This window comes from Pseudomassariella vexata (assembly GCF_002105095.1).
Source record: "Pseudomassariella vexata strain CBS 129021 chromosome Unknown BCR38scaffold_11, whole genome shotgun sequence".
In the NCBI taxonomy this organism is placed as follows: Eukaryota; Fungi; Ascomycota; class Sordariomycetes; order Amphisphaeriales; family Pseudomassariaceae; genus Pseudomassariella; species Pseudomassariella vexata.
In genome coordinates, this window is record NW_024467966.1 from 1,071,042 (window position 1) to 1,091,740 (window position 20,699).

The window sequence follows — 20,699 nt, forward strand, 5'->3', positions numbered from 1 at the left end:
TGCTAATTATTTGCTGCGTAAGGATTCTTGTGAGGGCCAATGAAGGAGTTTATAAGTAACATAATTTAGTGAAGTTGATAATTTGAAAAAAAAAACCGAAGAAAAGACGACATATCATCACACCAATGACTTAAACTCAACGAAACTGGTCAGGCGATAACTCCTCGGGGAGAAAGAAGACGAAAGTCGTAATCGTATCGCCGTGGTGGCATCATGTGGTATTGGGCAGTCCATTTTCGGTCACTTACACAGATACTCTACCTCGGTACCTAGGTACTTATGGTACCCGACGCTTTGGAACGGCGGCACTAGCGAGCAGCATGACCGATAAGATAACGACAACCGACAACTTTAGCTCGCCTGACGCCGTTGCGAAAGCCGATGCGGGCTTATTTTGTGCGATGCTTTGTTACGTTGATCTCTTCACAATCCTTCCGAACGGCACAATGTGTCCTACTGGTCAATTTCGAGGATTTCTGGATTGTTCAAGAATGAAGCTGGAAATTCGCTGTAGCTGCGCAACTTATTCACTTAGATAGTACAATGAATTACACGTTACATAGCTGGCCGAACCAGCTATTGCAGATGTCTCATATCGTGCAAATCACATACACCATTATACTCTATCCCACTACGGCCAACTTGTCGTATATCATCTTCCGGACCGTCTGCACAGTGCTAGTATCCCACCCAGATGACTCAACCTCTATACGTCCAGACGTAGCAGCCTTGCGCACGATCACAGAGTTCTGGACCAAGAGCGTACCCTCACCCATAAACTCAGTCGAGTACCCGATGTCTCTGAGATCCTTCCTGAGATTAGCAAGTCGAAGCTCGCCAACATGGAATGGTTTCACCGAGTGATGCCCCGCCGTCATGCCGGTAGCGATGACGGTTGCGATGTCTAGGATCGGGGTGCCATCGGAACCTGGCTCTAGGCGACCAAAGATTGTGGCAATCTTGACGTTGCCAACGCTTTGCCACTTGAGGCCCTTGTAAAGCGTAGGGGCGATTTTGATGGTATATGCATTGGTGTCTGCTGACGCATCCACGGACGATCCCATGTCGGGCTTATGGATGTCGATGTTTTGAAGCAGTTGGGGCAAGTCAGCTGCCAGTTCGTCGGTCTCCTCTGGATTGCCGCCTGTCAAGATCAATTTGCGAGGTTGTATGAGCGGGATCAACATGTGAAGACTTCTCTTATCATGTATGCCGCTGAAGTCGATAAAGGCGATGTTGAAGTTGATTGAGACATTTTCCCTCGTGATGGCGAGTTTGTATGGTCCGGTCACAAGCTCCTCCTCATCGTCTGGGACGTCATCGAGCTCGTTTTGGGGAGGACCGTCGACGATAGCAGTCTCGTATTCGGCCGAGGCATTACGTTCCAGTCTCGGTCTCTTGTCAGACGACCCCTGGCCTTTGTTAGGGGCCGAATCGGTCCACTTCCTCTTCCGTCCGATATTGGCTTGCACATCGCCCTTGCCAGCCTGATCTCCATTTTGGCCGTCATCTTGACGCTCTTCTGCCTTCACGAAGTCTTCCACTCGAATGAACTCGCCGTAGTCATCTGCCCGCCTCCTCTGGACCGGGTGTGGGAACATGGCATCGCGACCACTCTTGCCTCTAACATCGTAGTCGTAGACTGCCTTCTTTTTGAGTAGTATGTTGGGCCCAAGATCCTCGTCAGCCAAAGCTGTCTTCTTTCTCGTTGTGCGTCCCAATGTAGTCGAGACATTCAGTGCTTTTCCCTGCTGGTGCGTTTCAGAGTCGTCCGAGTCACTCGAAGACTCCGAAGACACGTCGTCCACATCCAGGGATGACTCTAGCGCCGTGGCTCCACCGGTTTGAAGGGTGTCCTGCAACTGACGTTGCTGAGCAAGCCATAGTCGGTAGACTCGTAGATCATCGCCTTCGAGAGGCAGCTTCTGCACATTCCGGACCTCTGCTTCCCGGCCTCTGCCTGCCACTTGTACGAGGACACCGTCGGCTCCAATCCCCGTTCTAGTTGCCTCGGCCCCTTGCTTCTCCTTTTCGACTACGGCATCTCTCCACCATCGGTAGAAGGTGCTGGCCAGCGCAGAATTGCCATCCGAAGGCGGAGCAGGAAGCCCGGTCAGAATGAGCAAGTTTTTCGGATCTTGCACAAGTACTGTGAAGACGTCTTTTGAGAAACCCCATTCGAGACTTGAGTCGCTAGCCAAGATGACTTTACCCCCGGAAGTACTTCCATCACTGTTAGGAGCGAGCACCTTGTCAATCTGGCCTTTCCTATCCAGCAACTTGAGGAACTTAAAGTCAAACGGGCCTCCTTGCTTTCCCTGGGCGGTACCATCAGTGACACCATTGCCCCGTTTGGATAAATCTGCGACGTCCTCGAATTCCTGCACAATACGCTCGTCCATCCATTCGAGCATACTTCGAGCGTATCTCATGGTGCTGTGGATGCTGCGACCTGCAAGGTAGAGTTTAGAAGCATGGAGGCTGCCTTTACTTGCTGCGTCTTGACGCCAGGCATGTTCCATAAGATAGGCCAACTCCAAAACACGAGCACTTGAGTCCACAGGTATAAGCACCACGCCTCCGTTGGCGACGCAGGCTTGTACTGTTTCCAGAAGTGGTTCGTCCCTCTTAGCTTTGGCGAGCGGAGGTTTTCTTGCCCCCTTACTACTGCATATCAAGGCGGTTGGTTTCCTCAGTTGCTCAATAACTTCAGCACCACCTCCACCTGCTCCTCCCAGCCAAGCCGCGCCTGCGTACACATTCTCACGGCCCTGGTTCCAGTCCACTGCATATACGATAGATTCTAAGCCATGCTGGATATGCCACATCGTCCCACCGAGTGTACTGCCAGAATTATGGGCTGTGATGGTTAGACCATTTAGTGGCGGAGAAAACGGCGAGCTCAGCGGCTGGTGTGGTTGAGAGTATTTCAGGGGGTGAATGAGGGAGAAATATGTGGCAATTTCTTCGTGTGTTGGAGGTTGAAGTAGGATATTCGACTCGGCGGACGTGGCTTGGGAGAGCTCATTGAGGGAGCTTTTGGGTATCGTAGTTGCGGCAAGGGGTGTCGACGCATAAAGCTCCTGCAGTGAGGTTCGACCTAGGGCTATGACAGGAGTTGTCGCATAGACTGGAATGCGTGTAAAAAGGGGGAGGTGCTTGCAGCAATGTGCATAGGCACCAAGGTGTGATATTGTCGCATGGGTGAGGAGGACAAGGGACAAGGTCGGAATTTGCCTATAGCTGTCAGCGACCATGTAGATCTTGGACTAGATGGGCAAGGGCCAGCTACTTCTCCAGCTCCTTCAGCTTTTCAACATCAAAACTCTCGTCCCAACCGACATCAATGAGAACTTTGATGCCACCATCAAGCTCCAAGATGGACTGCACTGCAGACGACTCGGATCGCGCACCCTGTAGAGGCGTGAAGGTGAACATGTTTGTGTTAGCGAGTGTGTGTTTCTGGTAGGTTAACCTCTAAAGTTGGTCTGCCGCCGATGGGCAGACAAATGGAATGATGCGACAATAGCACAATCCTTAAGGAGAATACGGCTATGCCATGTTATTGCAAATTAATTTGATGTCTTCTGTCTTTCAGTAAAACAACAAAGAGTTCCACAATTGATTCGTGAACCAGGTTGAGATACTGCGCAGGTTAAGTCGCGGAAGGCGTTGGGTTGACTTGCCTTGCGAATGCCAATGGGCACTTCTGTGATTTTACGATTTGACGATTTGACGATTTGACATGAAGCTTCAAGGTTGGGAGGGACGCGGGTCGCGCTTGTCTAGCGCATTTGATCCCTGCAGCTCAAGCGCTGGAACTGTGGTCCATTGCTCAGAGTGGGTCGAGGCCAGTCGGCAAATCGCCGGCATGAACTCGGAACAGCCTGAAGGATCCAAATGATAGGTGTCCAGAACGTTTGCACAGCCAAGATCCATGTCGGGAAACTTCAAATAACTTTGGGAGCCTGGTAGACCAGATACAGCTGTATTGTGCCTTCACTGCTACTTTCCCCTCAAGGTCCGTTTCGAGGCATTGTGCATTTCCATTCGTGCTCTGATCATGGATGGTCTTTCTTGCTTGTAATTCATTCACCGTTTCAGCATTTCTTCTTTTCGCGAGCCTGTTGAGTTTCGAGCTTCAGTGTTGGGCAGATCCTCACTTGTGATACCCTCAGATCCTCCCCGATCGGCCTCCCACCCCGCAAAATGGCCGACTATAGCATGTACCATGCTCTCGGGCAGGGCGAGCAGATGGACACCAACGATCCGAATCGCACCAGTCAACCAGCACCACCTCAATTTCAGCCACCCGTTGCTCAACAGCAATATCAGCAACAGGGCATGTACGGGTCGCCCGCGCCCCAGAGCCAAGAGTACTTCGGAAGTCCACCACCTCCGCCCGGTGCCCAAGGCTATGCGCCGCCTCAGGGTCAGGAACCACCGCAAGATATAGCGTCGCAGATGGCTGGCCTGTCTCTGGGAGATGGACAACACACTGCGAGGAGGAAGAAGAAGGACCGTCACGCTTTCCACAACGTCGAGGCCCCAGTTGGCTCATCGCAGCCGTTCAACGGCATACCACCGTCTGGAACACCGACAACGGCCTTTCTCAACGCCGATCCATCGATACACGCCGGCGGTCAGTTCATCGGTCAGCCCGTCACGCCAAACCAGTTCGCACAGCAGTTCCCTGCTTCCGTTAATCCCCCCTTCAATCCGATCCAGGCCTCGCCAGCCGAGTTCGCTTCTAGGAATGGAACAGCTGATTTGGGCGCGCAGTCTGCATATGTGTCCACATCAGGAGGAGTAGGAGGACAAGTTTCGCCGGACGATATCCCCAGTGTGCCAGTGTCCAGAGATATTCCTCAGCAGCACTTCCTCAACAACGTCTATCCCACCTTTGAACGCCACGTCCCACCTCCAGCTACTATCTCCTTCGTTGCCTACGACCAAGGCAACTCCTCCCCAAAGTTTGCTCGCTTGACCATGAGCAACATCCCAGCTTCGTCAGAAGGGTTGAACAGTACAGCAATCCCACTGGGTCTCATCGTACAACCCCTTGCCAAGCTTCAGCCTGGCGAGTTAGAGATACCTGTGCTTGACTTTGGAGACCAGGGACCGCCACGATGTCGAAGATGTAGAGCATACATAAACCCCTTCATGATGTTCCGTTCTGGTGGCAGCAAGTTCGTCTGCAACCTCTGCACGTACCCCAATGATACACCGTCTGAATACTTCTGCGCTACGTCACCACAGGGTGTGAGAGTGGATCGGGACCAGCGGCCAGAACTGTCCCGAGGCACAGTTGAGTTTGTGGTACCTAAGGAGTACTGGACCAAGGAGCCTGTCGGTTTGAATTGGTTGTTCCTCATCGATGTCACTCAGGAGGCATTCAACAAGGGGTTCCTTGAAGCCTTTTGTGAAGGCATTCTGGCTTCTCTGTACGCACCAGAGGGCGAAGATGTAGAAAATGATGAGAACGGGGAACCGAAACGGAGAATCCCACCAGGCGCAAAGGTCGGATTTGTCACCTACGACAAAGACATCCACTTTTACAACTGCAATGTAAGATACTCTTGGAAGCCGGCATGCTGTCTAATGCTAACGTAACGCCAGCCTGCCCTCGAGCAAGCGCAGATGATGATCATGCCAGATATCGAGGATCCCTTTGTGCCTCTCAGCGATGGCCTCTTTGTTGATCCTCAGGAGTCTAGGGCTGTCATAAGCTCGCTGCTCACAAGACTTCCAACTCTATTCTCGAACATCAAAAACCCAGAGCCAGCTTTACTGCCTACACTAAATTCAGCCCTGGCTGCCCTAGAGAAGACAGGTGGCAAAGTTATCTGCTCACTTTCAGCTCTGCCAACCTGGGGCCCCGGTCGACTTTTTATGAGAGATGATGGGAAACACCCTGGCGGTGAGATCGACAAAAAACTTTTCACCACCGAGCATCCAGCGTGGAAAAAGATATCTGAAAGGATGGTGGCAGCTGGTGTTGGCATCGACTTCTTCCTGGCTGCTCCGGCCGGCGGTTACATGGATATCGCCACGATAGGTGCGTACCATAACCTGTCAACAGCGGCGTGGAAGCTAACCGTGATCAGGTCATGTCGCATCAACAACGGGTGGCGAGACTTTCTACTACCCCAACTTCGTTGCTGGTCGAGATAACGCCAAGCTTTCACAGGAAATTAAGCACACTGTCACGAGAGAAACTGGTTACCAGGCGCTCATGAAAGTGCGCTGCTCAAACGGCCTCCAGATCAAGTCATACCACGGCAACTTTATTCACCACACCATTGGAGCCGATCTGGAAATCGGTGTCATTGACGCCGACAAGGCAGTGGGGGTCACCTTTGGATATGACGGCAAGCTGGATTCGAAGCTGGATGCTCATTTCCAAGCGGCTCTACTCTACACAACAGCTTCTGGCCAGCGTCGCGTGAGATGCGTCAACGTCATCGCCGGTGTCAGCGACGCTGCACGTGAGTGCATGAAGTTTATTGATCAAGATGCGGTCTACTCCATTATAGCAAAGGAAGCGGCCACGAAGCTGGCGTCTACCTCCATCTCTATGAAGGACCTCCGGCTGAGTCTTGGAGAGAAAACGATTGATATACTGGCGGGTTACAGGAAGAATTTCTCCTCACAGTCGCACCCCCCAGGCCAACTTGTGATGCCAGAGAAGTTGAAGGAATTCTCCATGTACATGCTGGGTCTCCTTAAGTGCCGCGCATTCAAGGGCGGCAATGAGAGCTCTGACCGCCGTGTCCACGAGATGCGCATGATTAGCTCCATTGGCTGTGCGGAGCTGAGTCTCTACCTGTACCCTCGCATGATTCCTATCCACAATCTGGCGCCCGAGGATGGTTTCCCCGACGAGAATGGTCACCTTAAAGTCCCTCCTGCCATTCGTACGTCATTTTCACGTGTTGAGCCAGGTGGCGTCTATCTGGTGGACAATGGACAGCAGTGCCTCATTTGGTTCCACCAGCAAACCTCACCGAATCTGCTGGTCGACCTTTTCGGTGACGGGAAAGACAGCCTCAAGGCTCTAGACCCCTATACCTCGAGCTTGCCGGTGCTGGAAACACATCTTAATGCGCAGGTGCGCAACATTATTGAATTTCTGAAGACGCTCCGAGGTAGCAAGGCGCTTACCTTACAACTGGCGAGGCAAGGTATTGATGGGGCTGAGTTCGAGTTTGCCAGGTTGCTGGTGGAGGACCGAAACAACGAAGCGCAGAGCTATGTCGACTGGCTGGTACATATGCACAAGGGCGTTCAGCTGGAGGTGAGTTTTAAGACGATTCATTCCCCAAACCTATTTGATCCTGTCTTTTTGTTGAAGTATCTTGAGTTGTCTCCACCATCACAGCGAAGTCATTTGGAGGCCCTCTGGACGGAATGATTCATGTCCCAAGTGGGTTGGTTCATCGGTAGCTGCTAGGGATGGCTACTAGTTGCAAGGGGAACTCCTTAATCCCCAAAGTTCTCCAGTAACTACGAATTTGACAACTGAAACTGACCCACCTTGATACAGCTTGCGGGTCACCGAAAGAAGGAGGGCGAAGAAAGCTCGCTTGCGTCGAATTTCGCCGGACTACGCCCTCAGTACTGGTAGCAGGATACTTCGAGCCTCATGGCCGGTTCTCTTGCCACTCAGTCCCAATTCAGGTCGACGGCTGCAGCTTGTCGAGACTGACTGATGGAACGTCTTATCGTAATTCAGCAACCAGACATGGAACACGGCAGACAAAAGTTATTATTCAATTATGGAATGAGGATCTGAAAATACAGTCGTGCTCTCGTTAGCCACAATGGCAGCCTGTCGTGGCTGAGTGATTACATCACGTGGTCGGTTCAGCATCGAAGGGCCGATTAGGGTCACAGTGAATCAATCATGCCAGAGGATGCACAGGATAGCCGGAATCATCAACATCAATGAAGGCTTGTATGTGCAATACGTGATATCATCTCAAACTTATAGAACTGAGACAACAGACACAGCCACGAACTACGATAGTTGTTCGTTCTATCTAATTTCTTGGTTTCACCGCCTCGGTGTCAAGAAACTCATCTCCAATGGTCTGTTCCGTCAGTCAACAATAACTCGAGGCGTAGGTAATTGTTGAACAGAAAAGATTGGACTGGTCGCCATTCTGGTATTGTCGAACTTGGGAACAAGTAGACTCATGGTACAAGCCAAAGGTTCTGGGGTCACGAAGACAAAAGCACAGAGCTGAAGGATAACTCTGAGAGTGAGATCGGGCCTGGTTCTAGAAGAAACTGAGCTGATGAGGTCGTATGTAATGCTAATGTGAGCTAACGGGCGACATTACGAGCTACCCACTTGACGTGACGTTTTCAATGGCGAGGTGTCGTCGTTCGTCTCATGTTCGGAAATACAGTCCGCGCCCCGTCCGGGTGACCGGAAGCTCGGGGGCGGTATGCAAGTACTTTGTGGTGATTGTTTGCATAATAAGATGCCATTCATTATCCCTGCCAGACCAGGAACCATTTTTGGAGAGCCGCCCGTCAGACTTGACCAAACAGGTCCTACGGCCCCTGTTTCATCCCGTCAAGGCAGGGCAAACCTGTACTGTCGAAATTCTCCTGGACCTCAGTACCTGCCTCTCCGAAATAACCTGCAGCCCCCGCATGACGAACCCTTGATTGAAGGGGAGGTTCCATCCGGGCCAGCTCGGAGCGATGCGGAGAAAAATGCTGGATATAGTGCTGGGGGTTGCGGAGTCGCGGGGTAAAGTCAGCACGAAATTACGGCTTGGCGGGCTTGGGTGTAAGTGGAATAAAAATAGGATCATTCCCATAGAAAGAGAACCTTCTGTTCAGCTCGGGCATACCTCCAGGTCAACTATAAGGTCAACTGCCGATCGTAGCTACGATGCTCGCCCGAAACTCGCTGCCTGCCCTGCTGCTCGCGGCGTCGGCTGTGGGAAAATACATCGTCCCTGGGGGCAGGTGGTATGACACGGATGGGAATCTGGTCAATGCTCATGCGGGTTGTGTGATCACTGAGGAGAAAACGGGGACTTTTTACTTGTTTGGGGAGTACAAGATTGAGGGTCAGGAGGAAGGTGGAGGTGTGAGTGTTTACAGTTCGGATGATCTGGGAACGTGGACTTCGCATAGACTTGCGCTTGGTGAAAAATTTTTCCATACTGCATTGTTAAGGGTAATCGAAGAGCTGATTGGGAAACAGAGCCTGTTGAGGGGCATCCGTATTTGGATCCCAGCATGATTATACAGAGACCTAAGGTCGTGTATAGTCACGGCACGGGTGAATATCACGTCAGTCACCCTACCCCCCCCCTGGCCTCCAACTAAATTAGCCCTTCAACTAACAGAATCTCCAGATGTGGTGGCATGCTGATAACTCAAGCTATGGTCTCCTACTCCAAGGCTTCGCCACCTCGCCTAATATCGCCGGCCCATACACCTTCCAGGATGCCACTGCACCGCTGGGTAACTGGTCGCAGGACTTCGGTCTTTTCACCGACTACAAGGACGGCCGGTCGTACTCTCTGTACTCGAACGGAGACCGTCGTGAGGCGCGCGATATCTACCTCACCGAGTTCAATGAGGACATCACGGCTTTAGACGAGGTCATCTACACGTTTCCCAAGTTCGACCTCGAGGCGCCGACGATTGTGCAGACGGAGAAGAGTTATTATGCGCTTATGAGTCACAAGACGGGCTATCGGCCGAACAGTGGGTTCAAGTTGCTTAATTGAATGGATATGTGAAGTGGATAAATGCTAAATGAACGTGCAGATGTCGTGGCTTTCCGTGCGGACAAGCTCAGTGGGCCTTGGTCTCAGCCGTGGATCATCGCGCCGTTGAATACAAGGACGTATAATTCGCAGTCGGGGTATACTCTGACGATAAAGGGAAACAAGACAACGACGTATCTATACCTTGGTGACCAGGTATGAGTCTATGGGATCCTATGCTTGGGGAAATCACGAGACTGACTTTCGGGATGGTAGTGGGATTCCAACTCTCTATGGGAAAGCAGGTACATCTGGTTGCCCATGACCATTGACGATGGCAAGAAGGATCTTGGTCTTGAATGGCACGACATCTACGACCTCGACGTGTATGTTGAGCCCGGCTTTGGCTATATACCGAGCAGAGGAAGCTGATAACAGCCAATTAGTAAATCGGGAAGTTGGAAAGAAGTCAAAGGCACAGCTTATTACGGCAAGGATGCCGAAACAGCAGGCAGCGCGTTCAAACAGGAGGCGGTGAGTCAGCTAAGACTTTTTTGAGAGATTCACGAATAGCTGAGAATCTAATGACGTGGCAGAACTTTGGAAGCGACGGTGTTATCCTGAGTGGAATCTACGGCAACGACAGCACCGTGACTTTCACCGGTATCGAAGGTACGGGCAAGCCACAATGGGTATCTTTCTACTACCAAAGTGAGCCCCCCTTTCTTCACCAGCACAACTGAGCCGTTACTAATTACTAAACTAGACACCGACGACATGGGTTTCGGCGACCAACGTAAGTCAAATAACCTCTGTCCCCCACCCTGCCAATCCCCGGCAAATATGTTACATAACATAATAATACAATTTTATAGCTGGCGGCTCACCCGATCGCATCGGCGGCGCATGGCAACTTCGCCGCGTTAGCAGCGTCGTGGTCAACGGGGATGCGGATAATGTGCAGACTCTATTCCAGCGAGATTCTCATAAGGGGATCATTTTGTCTACTCCGTTGCAGTTGACTCTGGAGAAAGGCACTCATAACACTATCACGGTGGGAGGGCTGTCTAATGGGTTCGATTACAAGGGGGCCGACTTGGATCGCATTATTGTATATCCGCCAGAAGCATGATGGTAGGATTGGGTTAAGTAATAGTAGACGTTTATGCGAAAAGAAAAAAAAGATCCCGCCGTCGAACAGATTTATTCTACATAAAAACAGCCAAATCTATATTCCAACAACTTGAGACCGGCACATACAGGGAGTCTGCCTGCAGGGTAATCTACCATGCGCAAAAATCATGCAATTGCCAGTCTTGCCTCCAAAATGGCGCTTTCGATGCAGCCGCCCACCCATACTGCATTCAATCCAGACTCTAGGTTCTCATAGGCTTCATTGCTTCAGACGTTGTTTATTGACGCCAGGTCCTGCTAACAAGAGAACAATAGTTGATTATACTTATCTACGACAATCTGAGTACTTTGCCTCATATTCCTACACTCTTGCATTCTCCCATCTCATCAATAGCCCACGCTTCAGCTACTCACGGTCGTTCTCATGAAATACTAATGCCCTAACTTCAATACTCTCCCTTTTCGGAATATCATCCCCTGCCTTGGGGTCCACAAAGGCCGTGTGCGGCACCCGTCTCGCCCGCCCATCCGTCTTACTATCAAAACACTTGATCAGAATGACCTCTTCAGGCGTCATCCCATACTTGAAGAACCACCGATGCGCCGGGTTGTGCTTCACGGAGAAAGTCGCCCCCTTCCGATTAGGGTAGATGAGATCGACAGGCACAAGATCGTCCTCTTGAACGGATGACGCCTCGGCCAAGGCCAAAGGGTCGCGCAGAACTTGCTTGATGGGCCTCCACACGTTGATGATCTCGACGCGGCCCTTGAGGAGCTCCTCGGCCTCTTCAGGGAGGTGGTGCGTCACGCGCGAGAGAGAGGCCTCGTAGGTTTGATCAATGTGGACGCGCTGCACAGGGCCGCGGGCTGCATTGAGACCGTCGTTTCTGGGGCGGCGGATGGTGTGGTCAAAGATGAAGACTTTGGATGCGCCGGTGCTGATATAATTACGTGTGAGCCCCTTTCGAGAGTTAAGTGATTTCGACACCCTTACACGTTCTTTAGCAATTGCTCCGTCTCAGGGTAGTAAACCGCCTTGATCTGTTCGTCGTTCAGGAAGTCTTTCTCCTGACTCTCATGGTGGTGAATCTGGAAGCCGTTTTTGTCGAGGGTGTATTGCGATTCCTGGCCCGAGACATCCTTGATTTTGACGGGGTGGGATTCGTTGGGCAGCTCGAATGTTTCTGGACGGTCGACGTAGGCCGGGTTTGGACGCGAGCCATCTTCGCTGGGTTTCAAGTAATTCAGTACTGTATCGACATCGTGGGACAAGACAGTAGATGACTCGGTCACTTGGCCCAAGGTTGCCAAATTAGCGGTGGGCTGCGAGACAGTGGCAGTGGCCATTTTTGGGTGCAAGGAATAGGTTCGAATTGTAAAGCTTCGTGATTATTGGTATTATCCTCTTACTCATTGGAGTGCTGTGAAAACAGCCCCATCATGAGGTCAGGACCCCTATAAATACTCGTGATGGTAGATGTCACTGTGGCATGAATCGCTGACTTTCCCGCAAGCACACCATCCTCACCATTGGCTTGCGCCATCGCAATGAACCCGAAAGATGCAATCAAATGACAGAGTTTGACGAATGTGCGCGCCGTACGCGGCCCGATTATAAATCGCCACCCCCCCCCCCCCATGAAGTCAAATCTAGCACAAGCTATTTTGGTTGCCTCGGATCTGGTGCAGTGATCATTATTTTAGTTGCTAAGCCAATCAGCATACTGGATATTTGTAAGCCCCCATGAGGCAGATTTGAAATCAGTAACGGTATTTTCGCATCTTTGTCCTTCGCAGGGCGTATAATCTCTCACAGTGTAGAATGTCGCGCCGTTTGTTCCTGGATAGTCCCAAATGGAGATGGACATGGGATGTTCCCGTAACTGACTCATGAGAGGTACGGGCTATTTTCGCTTGGGCAGTTGAAGGGCGAAATGTTGCTCGACAAACGGTACGGCTGCTTTAAGCTTGCAAACACCATTGTTACACCGCAACGCATGGTCAGAAGCCCCCACAGCCCCTATTTGTGGCGTCCTGGACTTGAACCCCAACCAGATCTGCAGTGTATGCCGTTGTTAAGTGCGGGGTAGTAGACACGAAATTCAAGTACGGATGATCAGTAGTGCTTCTTCAGCCAAGTTTTCAGGCTCGTAGGGTTCCAGGCAACATAAGGGTTTTCTTTTTCTCTTCTTCGTATATGAACCATTCCCTCTCTCATGACCTGTCCACGTCCTCGTCAGAACACGCAGCATTTAGTTCTGAACCTGATATACATAATGTTCAACACGCTTTTGAAATGCATTGTTCCGTGGAAAGCTGTGGCCTCGGGTATTTCGGTGAATCCAAAGGACCTGACACAGCAATAAGAAGAAAGTGCTTGAAGGCATCTTGATGAAATTGCTACCGCCGTAGCATCTGAGTGCACATAAGGCATTATCTCGTGGTTCCTCTATTGGGGAAAACATACCATTATAAGAGAGTCTCTCAATGTCAAAATAGTGAAAGAGAAAGACCCATGGATCACAACAAGGCTCCGCCTGTCAGAGAACAGAATGCCATAGGCACCGGTGGGACGCCGGTGGGGCTCTGGTGTAGGGACGTGCGAGTCATGACACGATATGGAAGTCTTGCTTTGCGGAACAATCGGAGAAACTAGTGCTCCACGGCTCCGACGCCGGGTTCTAGCTATCTATGTAAGGGGCGGAGGCCCGGGAAGAAGATAGAGAGAGTAGAGATCAATGCATCATCGTGGGCACCCCTACCTGAGACCGCCAGTGACCACCCGGTGCTACGTAGGAGGGACGCTCGTTACTCCCCATCACTCTGTACTATTGCCTTCGGCCTAGCCGTACCCTGACACCGCCTCAGCCAGGCCAATGTGATAACAGAGTTGATAGAAGCTACGGCGCCATTATCAACAAGCATTTCATAGCTCTCCGAGTCATGCAAATGGATCAGAGATGTCACGTTGAAGAGACAGAATGCAGAGTGACAAAATGAAATATGTAACTGATGAGCCACTGCTATAAACAGTCCTCGACAGATATAACTTTTCCCTTACTGCCATAAAATCTGGCCAAACCTCCAGCCTCGAATCAAAGTTTTTGTCTCATACTCGAACACTGACCGGTTGGTATAGTGAACCTTAACGTTCAAAACCACCCTACTCGGCCCTGTTGATCCCTTATCTTAGGCGGAAGGCGAGAGTCATGCTCACCGGAGGAGAGATCCCTCCCATCTCGACATCACCGTCACAATCTTTGACATGCTGGCCGTGCTTTCCATCCGCTCCCTCCTGGTCATCTTTGCTCTCGTTAGGCTTCTGTCCTTCGTTTTTGTTGCCGGTGGCATTCTCGCCCTTGTATTCCGAATTCACATCCCCGCCGCTATTGATCAATCCTGGCGACATAGCCTTCTGGAGACGGCTATCACTGGCCAGAACAAAGGGAGAGTCACCAATAATGACTTTGTCCGTGCCATCGCCTTTCCCTTCAGCACTGGTCAGCTCGACCGGGAAATACTGGCCACGGACTCTTAAAGCCTCCACGCGCGCAGCTTCATCCTCGTCTCCTCCGACGTTGTACTCTTCCATGAAAATTTCCTCGAAGTGGTCGATAGCCCATACCAAATGGCGGCCAGGGGAGTTCTCCCAACCCGGGTGTAACTCCTTGAACATGGCTCTGGCCTGGAACAGCTTGTATGTGAATTTCCAAAAGGCTTCGTCGCGGATTTTGCTTGACCAGACGGAGAGGTTCTTAATCCTGGCCCAGAATTTGACGGGTTCCATTTCCTTGCATAGATGGACATTTACGGCTGCGATGCCGTAGACTTCGGAGAACCTTATGGCGACGTCGTTCTTCCTTCCGTCAGGGAAGACGGAGTGCAGAATTCTTGCGATGTGTCGTGACTGATCGTGCACTAGGAGATTCCGAATCTTGTATTTTCCCGTGTTCTTATCTTTCTCGGGTGAAGTGGTAAACAGGAAACCACTCAGAAAGCCTTGGTACAAGTAATGCGTGAGCGGGGGCACCCTATTATCCTTTTTTTCTAGAAGTGGTATGGTAAGCGGAACTTGAAATCACAGCGCACTAATTTATGCACTTACTTCGGCGGGCAGATCGAATCGGCGCCACAGAGCTGTTCATGGTGCTTTGCGTTCCTCCCTGATATTGGCCGCAGGGTATTCTGTGGTTAGCAGAGTTTATTTGTAACAATGGCTTCGGGACAGATGAAGCCTGACAGCAAGGAATTGAGGGAAGAAATCGAGAGATGCTGCTGGTTGTGAGGCGAGAATTGGACTGAATGGGGTCAGGCAGGTTCGTGACGATGTTTGGTGTTGTGTTGTGAATGAACGAACAATCGAATAAATAAGTCAACGCGCATGAATTTGGGTAAGGGTCATTTAATTATGCAGGAGAACGCGGCCGTAGAACGAGAGATTAGGCAAGTTGCGTAAAGGTGAAAATCCTCGAGAAGACCAAAAGGGGGGAATTCGTGGCAATGGACGTGTTTAGAGAACCGGGAAAATAAACCTCATGTGATTGGGATACAAAGCTTCCAGACAGTCGATTATTAGCTGTATAACTGAACTTTCACTGGTTCAACCTGGATTTGGATGAAGCCGTGATCTTCATGTGAGTAGATATTGCTTGCCTGACTCAGATGCCACTGGCATTCAAAACATGTATGTGCTGCTGCCTACTTTAACTAAAATAGGAGCCCAATTTCTCAACATGAATTGGGATACTTGGTTCTGTAGTCAAGTGTCTTCACTACACCTCACAGGTCACGGGTTCAAATCCCGGCCAGCGCAGTAGAATTTATTCTACCAACTTCTCATGCCTGGACTACTCCCCTATACGACTGGGGTCTCTCACAACCCTCCTGGGGTTGTGCCGGGTCATCACACGAGCTTTCGCGAAGTGTAACATAGGGGGTGCACAACTAGGCTTAGATGATTGTGGTCCAGCTTGAGTACGGTTCTCAGGTGCTGAGCTCGCGCGTGTTTGTTTTATTTTTGCTCTATATATTTGCAGATGTTAGTCAGAGTTTAGTTTGCTATTTATTCTTTTACTAAATTCAGTAAGTACCTTAGCAGACCCCGTTTAAATAAAGGGGGATTGGCCGACTTGTGTTCATAGTTAGGTTCTTCAGCTAAATATGACTTGTTCACTGGATTGTACTCTCTATTGGGGGAATCGGCCCTCTCTTGATGACTCTGTATGGATTATGTGTTGATCGCTATGCCTGCTCTACGCGTTGTGCCGCGTAGATTGGTAGTTGGACAATATGGGCCCTGTGGGCCATGTGGGTCCTATACTTGCCACTATCGCCACCTAGAACGGCGACCATCCCCACATACCTCTATTACGAGAAATGTGGCAAGGATAGAACATTCCCTACTTATCTATATGCTTCTACAACTTGTCTGAATTAATCAGCAAGTCTACCATTCATTGACTATATAAGAACCCTTTTGTTTCCATACATAGACCCTCGAAGAGAGGACCAGAGTTAGCTACAATACAGACAGGTTAGGCATATGTGCCCTCCTTTTGCTCCTTCAACGGGAACATCAAATCCAAGTTTGGTGTTGACAGGGCTTACAAGGTCCTCTTGCTCTCCGTGGAAGGAAGGAAGGGTCGGACCACTATCTACACTTAGCAACTACACCACTTTCGGCGTGGGGAATAATTGTGGCGCATCCCACATCTATCTCACTAACTATATTATCTCTACTTTTAAAATTTAGGCATCTATAAACTGAATAGAAGTCTAGCCTCTAGCGGGTCAGGCAAATAGATGCTTAGCAGCCTAAAACTTTTATACGGTTCTACTAAAAACTATGTCTACGGAATGTGCTGAGGCAATACTGTGGGACAGGACGCTATTCACTAGTTACTACTTGACAGATCCTGACCCATGCCTAGGTGGAGGATAGTAAAGTTTCCAGATGGGGGATGTACACGGTTAAGAGTTTGCCCAGCAACGGCTGTTAACATGTAGCTATTAATAGCAAATATGCACAAAACAGAGCAGGTGTTTGAAAAATCCTCTTCCGTATATCGTGATAATTGAACAGACTTTGGCATCCTAGATATTCATCGCGAGGGTGGATTTCCCCTAGGCAGAGAATTCATTACATGGGTATTTCACTTCCCGCCCCTTCTCCGCTCCAAAGCTTCTTGATGAGGCTCTTAGGAGCAGATTCCCATTGGTGCGATAAAATACCGTCATTACCGAGTCTATGACGAGCCGGTCACAGACGGCGACGCAAGTTTGCCCTTTAGCCTCTTGCATAATTTTTATAAAGTCAGATAACAAGATGGATAATTTGGGGCAGCGCTGTTTGATTCTCATGTTCGTTGCAGATTTGAGGCTGAGGAATACCACCATCGGGCTTCAGTAGAGTCCAGACGCAGTCTGTTACCAGACCATAAGCCTCAAGTATTAGTACATATCAATGGATACTGTAAAACAACAGAACGGCTTCTGATCGCTTTTGAAGTCGAACTTAAGGAGCAAAGACATAGGGGGAGCACCATATTGCATAGTTAAATTGCACAGACCACACACATTAATACACTGAAAAGGTGCACCTGTAATTTTTGCTGTAGCCACGAACGATTATTAGACAATCCTCATTCTGAATATCTTGATAGACGATATATAAAGCCATCGAAAACTATCCCCAAACGGCCGTCCATGTCTCTTATACTCCGCTGTCAGAAAGAAGTCAAACCGCATCCATCCAAAGCAGTCAATGAGAAAGGGGGACAGCACACCTCCATCTACATGAACCGCACGAAGGAAACAAACCATGATATCCCTTTAACTTGATCCTACGTAAACCGATATGCAAAAAACGGAGAAGTAGGTCTGAGTAGATCGTACTCCGTAGATCTGAGCTAATAGCCCTTGCCCGCCTTCCAGACCTCGTCGTGTTCGTAATATCGTTGCTAAATGGGGGGAAAATCAAGAAATCTCCAGATGTGTTTGAAATGGTCCTCGGCTCGAGAGCAGTAATACCTGAACCCTAGTACTGGTAGAATATCGTACATATGGCGGGGCTGTCATCCCACTGTTGCGATGATGGCTTATATTATCGCGGACCTGATGCCACGCCTGCTCGAGGTAGTCAATGCAATAGGCCAGGGTATCTGAGGATGCTTTAATGAGAATAAGATGCATCGTCAAAATTGCTATGAAGGCCGACTTGACGTCCAGAGACGAGTGTCGTTGCAATGCGCCGCTGTCTTCTACCGCACTCCTGACCATGTTATGATAGGCCTTATCCCCGATAACAAACCACTGATAACGGCCCATAACAAGGTCAAATGAATGGTAGATGATCGTTTTCGACAGACGACAAGCAAGTCCTTGCTGTACACTGCTCTCAGTGAAAGCAGACAATAGGCTGAAACCATGCTGAATCCTGATTTTAGAACCAAATACCGGATGAAGAGTCTCGTCAACAGCATGCAGGTGATTCTCTTGACGAAATTTCGGCAAAGTATACTTCGACTCTCTTGGCCCCAAAGCGAACAGGAAGTCAAATAATGAGGGAATTGTCTGATAATATGAGCATATGTGTGAAAATTGCTCCCGCGAACACGAGAGCGGTGCTGCTCCACTGAACGTCACATGGCAAAAGCTGTAGTTACGATGTTACATTGAACCCACTGAAACTGATTTTGACTCATATGGTTTACATGAATCTGCACCGTGAATTTCTGTGGGAATTTTCGAGGTGCCCTTTCAAATCGTCGACCGACTCAAGGTTGAGCGACAGACGAGGTTCTGGCGAGAAGAGTCAGCTGAAGTCATGTCTCTAATTTAAAGAAAACAGACCCTCCTCACCACCGAATAATTCCCATATGTAGAGAGCTCTATCGCTTGAGTGGAATATAAACGTTTTTCTTTGCTCAGACGCTTGTAATACGTCTTTGAACGGTGCTCATAAAGAGATGTTTAACACAGGTTTAGCGGGTAATGGATCGAATTAGCATAGGATTCCACGAATAGATCATGGGAGTGGTGGTTCTGATCTATTTAGCTGTGCCAATATAGTGGGAAACTGGCCAATTCACCTCATGTCTCTATGTTAGCAGGAAGCTGGAGCTCTTATACCTGACCGAATGTTTGGCTTCGCAGAGGCATCCTGGGGTGGCGCAGCTTGCACAGCCTTAGGCAGAAAATGCTGGGCCTGATCAAGAAAATCGGCTTTCCAGGTTCACGTCACCTGCATCCAAACAGCCCAATCAGATCAAGACGATGACAGTATCGCAGTACACGGGTAGCTGCATATGTTCTTCGGCCTGACAGCACCTGTTGCATCCTCACATACATTTATATTTGCCAGGCGCACGAATCACTCACTGCAGCTATCAGGGCGACCACTGACCAAACAACGAGCTTGTGGTTTGGCTGATCACCTGTCATTGACCATTAAGTTGACTGGCCACTAATGAACCTAGCCTTTTACCTTCCTATTTCTTAAAAAAACCTAAAACAATGTCCCTCTGGAGATAATATAGATAACTGCAGATGATCCGACTTGTGCCTGCTTAGACAGAGCTCTGGCTCATCTCATATACTTGCTCGATGAGATCCTCCACTGTTTCCTTGAATCTCCTGTAACTGAAACCCAAACATTTAGCAGCCGTCTCTCCATCCAGCCCATACGATCCATCAAGTGGTTGAACGCTCTCCATCACCTGCCCCTTCACCCAAGGAAACTTATCCACCATGATCCTCGCAGCAAGCCCATAAGAGAACCGTTCTGGAGCAGTGGTCGTGAACCGCTTATTCCTCACCTCGGGCCTCAACAGAGCTTCAACATGAGCCTGCGCCAGATCTCGGACATCTATCCAAAAGGGCACCCTCGAAACTGGCATCGGATTCGCGCCGCTTGCTACTTTCCACAGCATGGCGTTGGACTCATTCAGATCCTCGACTTTGCTGACCGGATGCACCACGGGACCGAACGTCATGGGTGGGCAAAGCGTCACGATATCGAACTGGGGTTTCTTTTCCTTGATGAAGTTCCATGCCTCAAGCTCGGAAAACTTCTTGGAACCACGGTAGGCAATGACGGCGGATGAAGAAGGGTCGGCGGCTTCTTCATAGGTAAGGGGGTTCCAGTCGTCTGCCGTGTAGGTGAAGTAGGGAGGTGTCCTGCGATTGATATCTATGACGGATGCAAAGCTTGAGGTGATGACGATGCGTTGGACTTTACTACCAGCTGAGGCTTCGAGGATGGATTTCACGCCGTTTATGGCGGGAATGATGAGCTCCTTTTCGTTGTCTTTAGTGTCGTATGTGAACGGCTTTTGCCTATTGTTAGGTTTGTAAGTAACTGAGGATCTGGCAACGTACACTAGCAACATGGATGACTGCATCGATATCTCTAATAACTGCCTTGAAGACGCCGACGTTTTCGAAGTCTACAATCTGTACCATGTCGAGCTGAGAGGAATATTGTGGTCGCGCCTTGATCATGGCATCCCCCTTCGATAAAGACCGAGTGGTGCCGCGGACACGGAATCCCCGCCCCAGTAGAGTATCGACGACATGAGCCCCGATAAATCCAGCTGCACCCGTAACGAGAACGTATTTTCTGCGCAGCCAATTAGCTGATGCCTTCATTGATATGAGAGCTTGGTGTGTACCTACATTTCGGATACCATGTTGACATAGCAAGTCACTTGCCATGAAAGACGGAAGAAAGGGCCGAGTTTCGGCGGAGATTAATCAGTTTGGGGGTTGCATTTGGTTCTGAGCGAATGAGAAAGCCCCTGACGGAGGATCTTGGGAACTCGGGGTGTT

The 20,699-nt window shown here is 49.9% G+C and overlaps 7 protein-coding genes across 7 annotated transcripts; 2 read left to right on the forward strand and 5 right to left on the reverse strand.

Annotated features, from left to right (window-relative positions):
* Positions 1-623: 623 nt before the first annotated feature.
* Positions 624-3,438, reverse strand: BCR38DRAFT_349138 (cleavage and polyadenylation specificity factor subunit 2; the record flags this gene model as incomplete). Its single annotated transcript, XM_040856465.1, has 2 exons — positions 624-3,237; positions 3,293-3,438. 2 exons carry the CDS (start codon positions 3,436-3,438, stop codon positions 624-626), a joined length of 2,760 nt encoding a protein of 919 aa, XP_040713002.1.
* A 499-nt stretch (positions 3,439-3,937) lies between these two features.
* On the forward strand, positions 3,938-7,536 carry BCR38DRAFT_46508 (putative ER to golgi transport protein). The gene is made up of 3 exons (XM_040862689.1): positions 3,938-5,568; positions 5,620-6,058; positions 6,108-7,536. Exons 1-3 carry the CDS (start codon positions 4,210-4,212, stop codon positions 7,412-7,414), a joined length of 3,105 nt encoding a protein of 1,034 aa, XP_040713003.1. The 5' UTR covers positions 3,938-4,209; the 3' UTR covers positions 7,415-7,536.
* Positions 7,537-8,416: 880 nt separating this feature from the next.
* BCR38DRAFT_374415 (glycosyl hydrolase) lies at positions 8,417-10,961 on the forward strand. Its single transcript, XM_040857322.1, has 9 exons — positions 8,417-9,167; positions 9,227-9,315; positions 9,381-9,735; positions 9,799-9,953; positions 10,014-10,123; positions 10,184-10,271; positions 10,334-10,448; positions 10,504-10,533; positions 10,613-10,961. The coding sequence occupies exons 1-9, from the start codon at positions 8,909-8,911 to the stop codon at positions 10,867-10,869; spliced, it is 1,458 nt and encodes a 485-aa protein (XP_040713004.1). The 5' UTR covers positions 8,417-8,908; the 3' UTR covers positions 10,870-10,961.
* A 316-nt stretch (positions 10,962-11,277) lies between these two features.
* BCR38DRAFT_459763 (uncharacterized protein) lies at positions 11,278-12,218 on the reverse strand (the record flags this gene model as incomplete). Its single annotated transcript, XM_040862329.1, has 2 exons — positions 11,278-11,809; positions 11,866-12,218. 2 exons carry the CDS (start codon positions 12,216-12,218, stop codon positions 11,278-11,280), a joined length of 885 nt encoding a protein of 294 aa, XP_040713005.1.
* Positions 12,219-14,055: 1,837 nt separating this feature from the next.
* BCR38DRAFT_411896 (uncharacterized protein) lies at positions 14,056-15,016 on the reverse strand (the record flags this gene model as incomplete). The annotated part of the gene is made up of 2 exons (XM_040858621.1): positions 14,056-14,918; positions 14,977-15,016. 2 exons carry the CDS (start codon positions 15,014-15,016, stop codon positions 14,056-14,058), a joined length of 903 nt encoding a protein of 300 aa, XP_040713006.1.
* Positions 15,017-17,747: 2,731 nt separating this feature from the next.
* BCR38DRAFT_46574 (uncharacterized protein) lies at positions 17,748-18,800 on the reverse strand. The gene is made up of 3 exons (XM_040862712.1): positions 18,723-18,800; positions 18,536-18,671; positions 17,748-18,443 (listed from the first exon to the last, which is right to left on the reverse strand). The coding sequence occupies exons 2-3, from the start codon at positions 18,572-18,574 to the stop codon at positions 17,847-17,849; spliced, it is 636 nt and encodes a 211-aa protein (XP_040713007.1). The 5' UTR covers positions 18,575-18,671; positions 18,723-18,800; the 3' UTR covers positions 17,748-17,846.
* Positions 18,801-19,306: 506 nt separating this feature from the next.
* On the reverse strand, positions 19,307-20,634 carry BCR38DRAFT_442498 (NAD dependent epimerase/dehydratase). Its single transcript, XM_040860819.1, has 3 exons — positions 20,547-20,634; positions 20,250-20,490; positions 19,307-20,200 (listed from the first exon to the last, which is right to left on the reverse strand). Exons 1-3 carry the CDS (start codon positions 20,558-20,560, stop codon positions 19,439-19,441), a joined length of 1,017 nt encoding a protein of 338 aa, XP_040713008.1. The 5' UTR covers positions 20,561-20,634; the 3' UTR covers positions 19,307-19,438.
* Between the last annotated feature and the right edge of the window lie 65 nt (positions 20,635-20,699).

Excerpts from the sequence above, each read along its gene's own strand:
- BCR38DRAFT_46508 (XM_040862689.1), top strand. The coding sequence starts at position 4,210 with ATGGCCGACTATAGCATGTACCATGCTCTCGGGCAGGGCGAGCAGATG. Across the intron at positions 5,569-5,619 it reads TCCACTTTTACAACTGCAAT|CCTGCCCTCGAGCAAGCGCA; the intron begins GTAAGATACTCT and ends ACGTAACGCCAG. Across the intron at positions 6,059-6,107 it reads CATGGATATCGCCACGATAG|GTCATGTCGCATCAACAACG; the intron begins GTGCGTACCATA and ends AACCGTGATCAG.
- BCR38DRAFT_374415 (XM_040857322.1), top strand. The coding sequence starts at position 8,909 with ATGCTCGCCCGAAACTCGCTGCCTGCCCTGCTGCTCGCGGCGTCGGCT. Across the intron at positions 9,736-9,798 it reads GACGGGCTATCGGCCGAACA|ATGTCGTGGCTTTCCGTGCG; the intron begins GTGGGTTCAAGT and ends ATGAACGTGCAG. Across the intron at positions 10,124-10,183 it reads GACATCTACGACCTCGACGT|TAAATCGGGAAGTTGGAAAG; the intron begins GTATGTTGAGCC and ends ACAGCCAATTAG.
- BCR38DRAFT_442498 (XM_040860819.1), bottom strand. Across the intron at positions 20,201-20,249 it reads CAGTCATCCATGTTGCTAGT|CCGTTCACATACGACACTAA; the intron begins GTACGTTGCCAG and ends AATAGGCAAAAG.
- BCR38DRAFT_46574 (XM_040862712.1), bottom strand. The coding sequence starts at position 18,574 with ATGAGTCAAAATCAGTTTCAGTGGGTTCAATGTAACATC. Across the intron at positions 18,444-18,535 it reads AGTGGGTTCAATGTAACATC|ACAATTCCCTCATTATTTGA; the intron begins GTAACTACAGCT and ends TCATATTATCAG.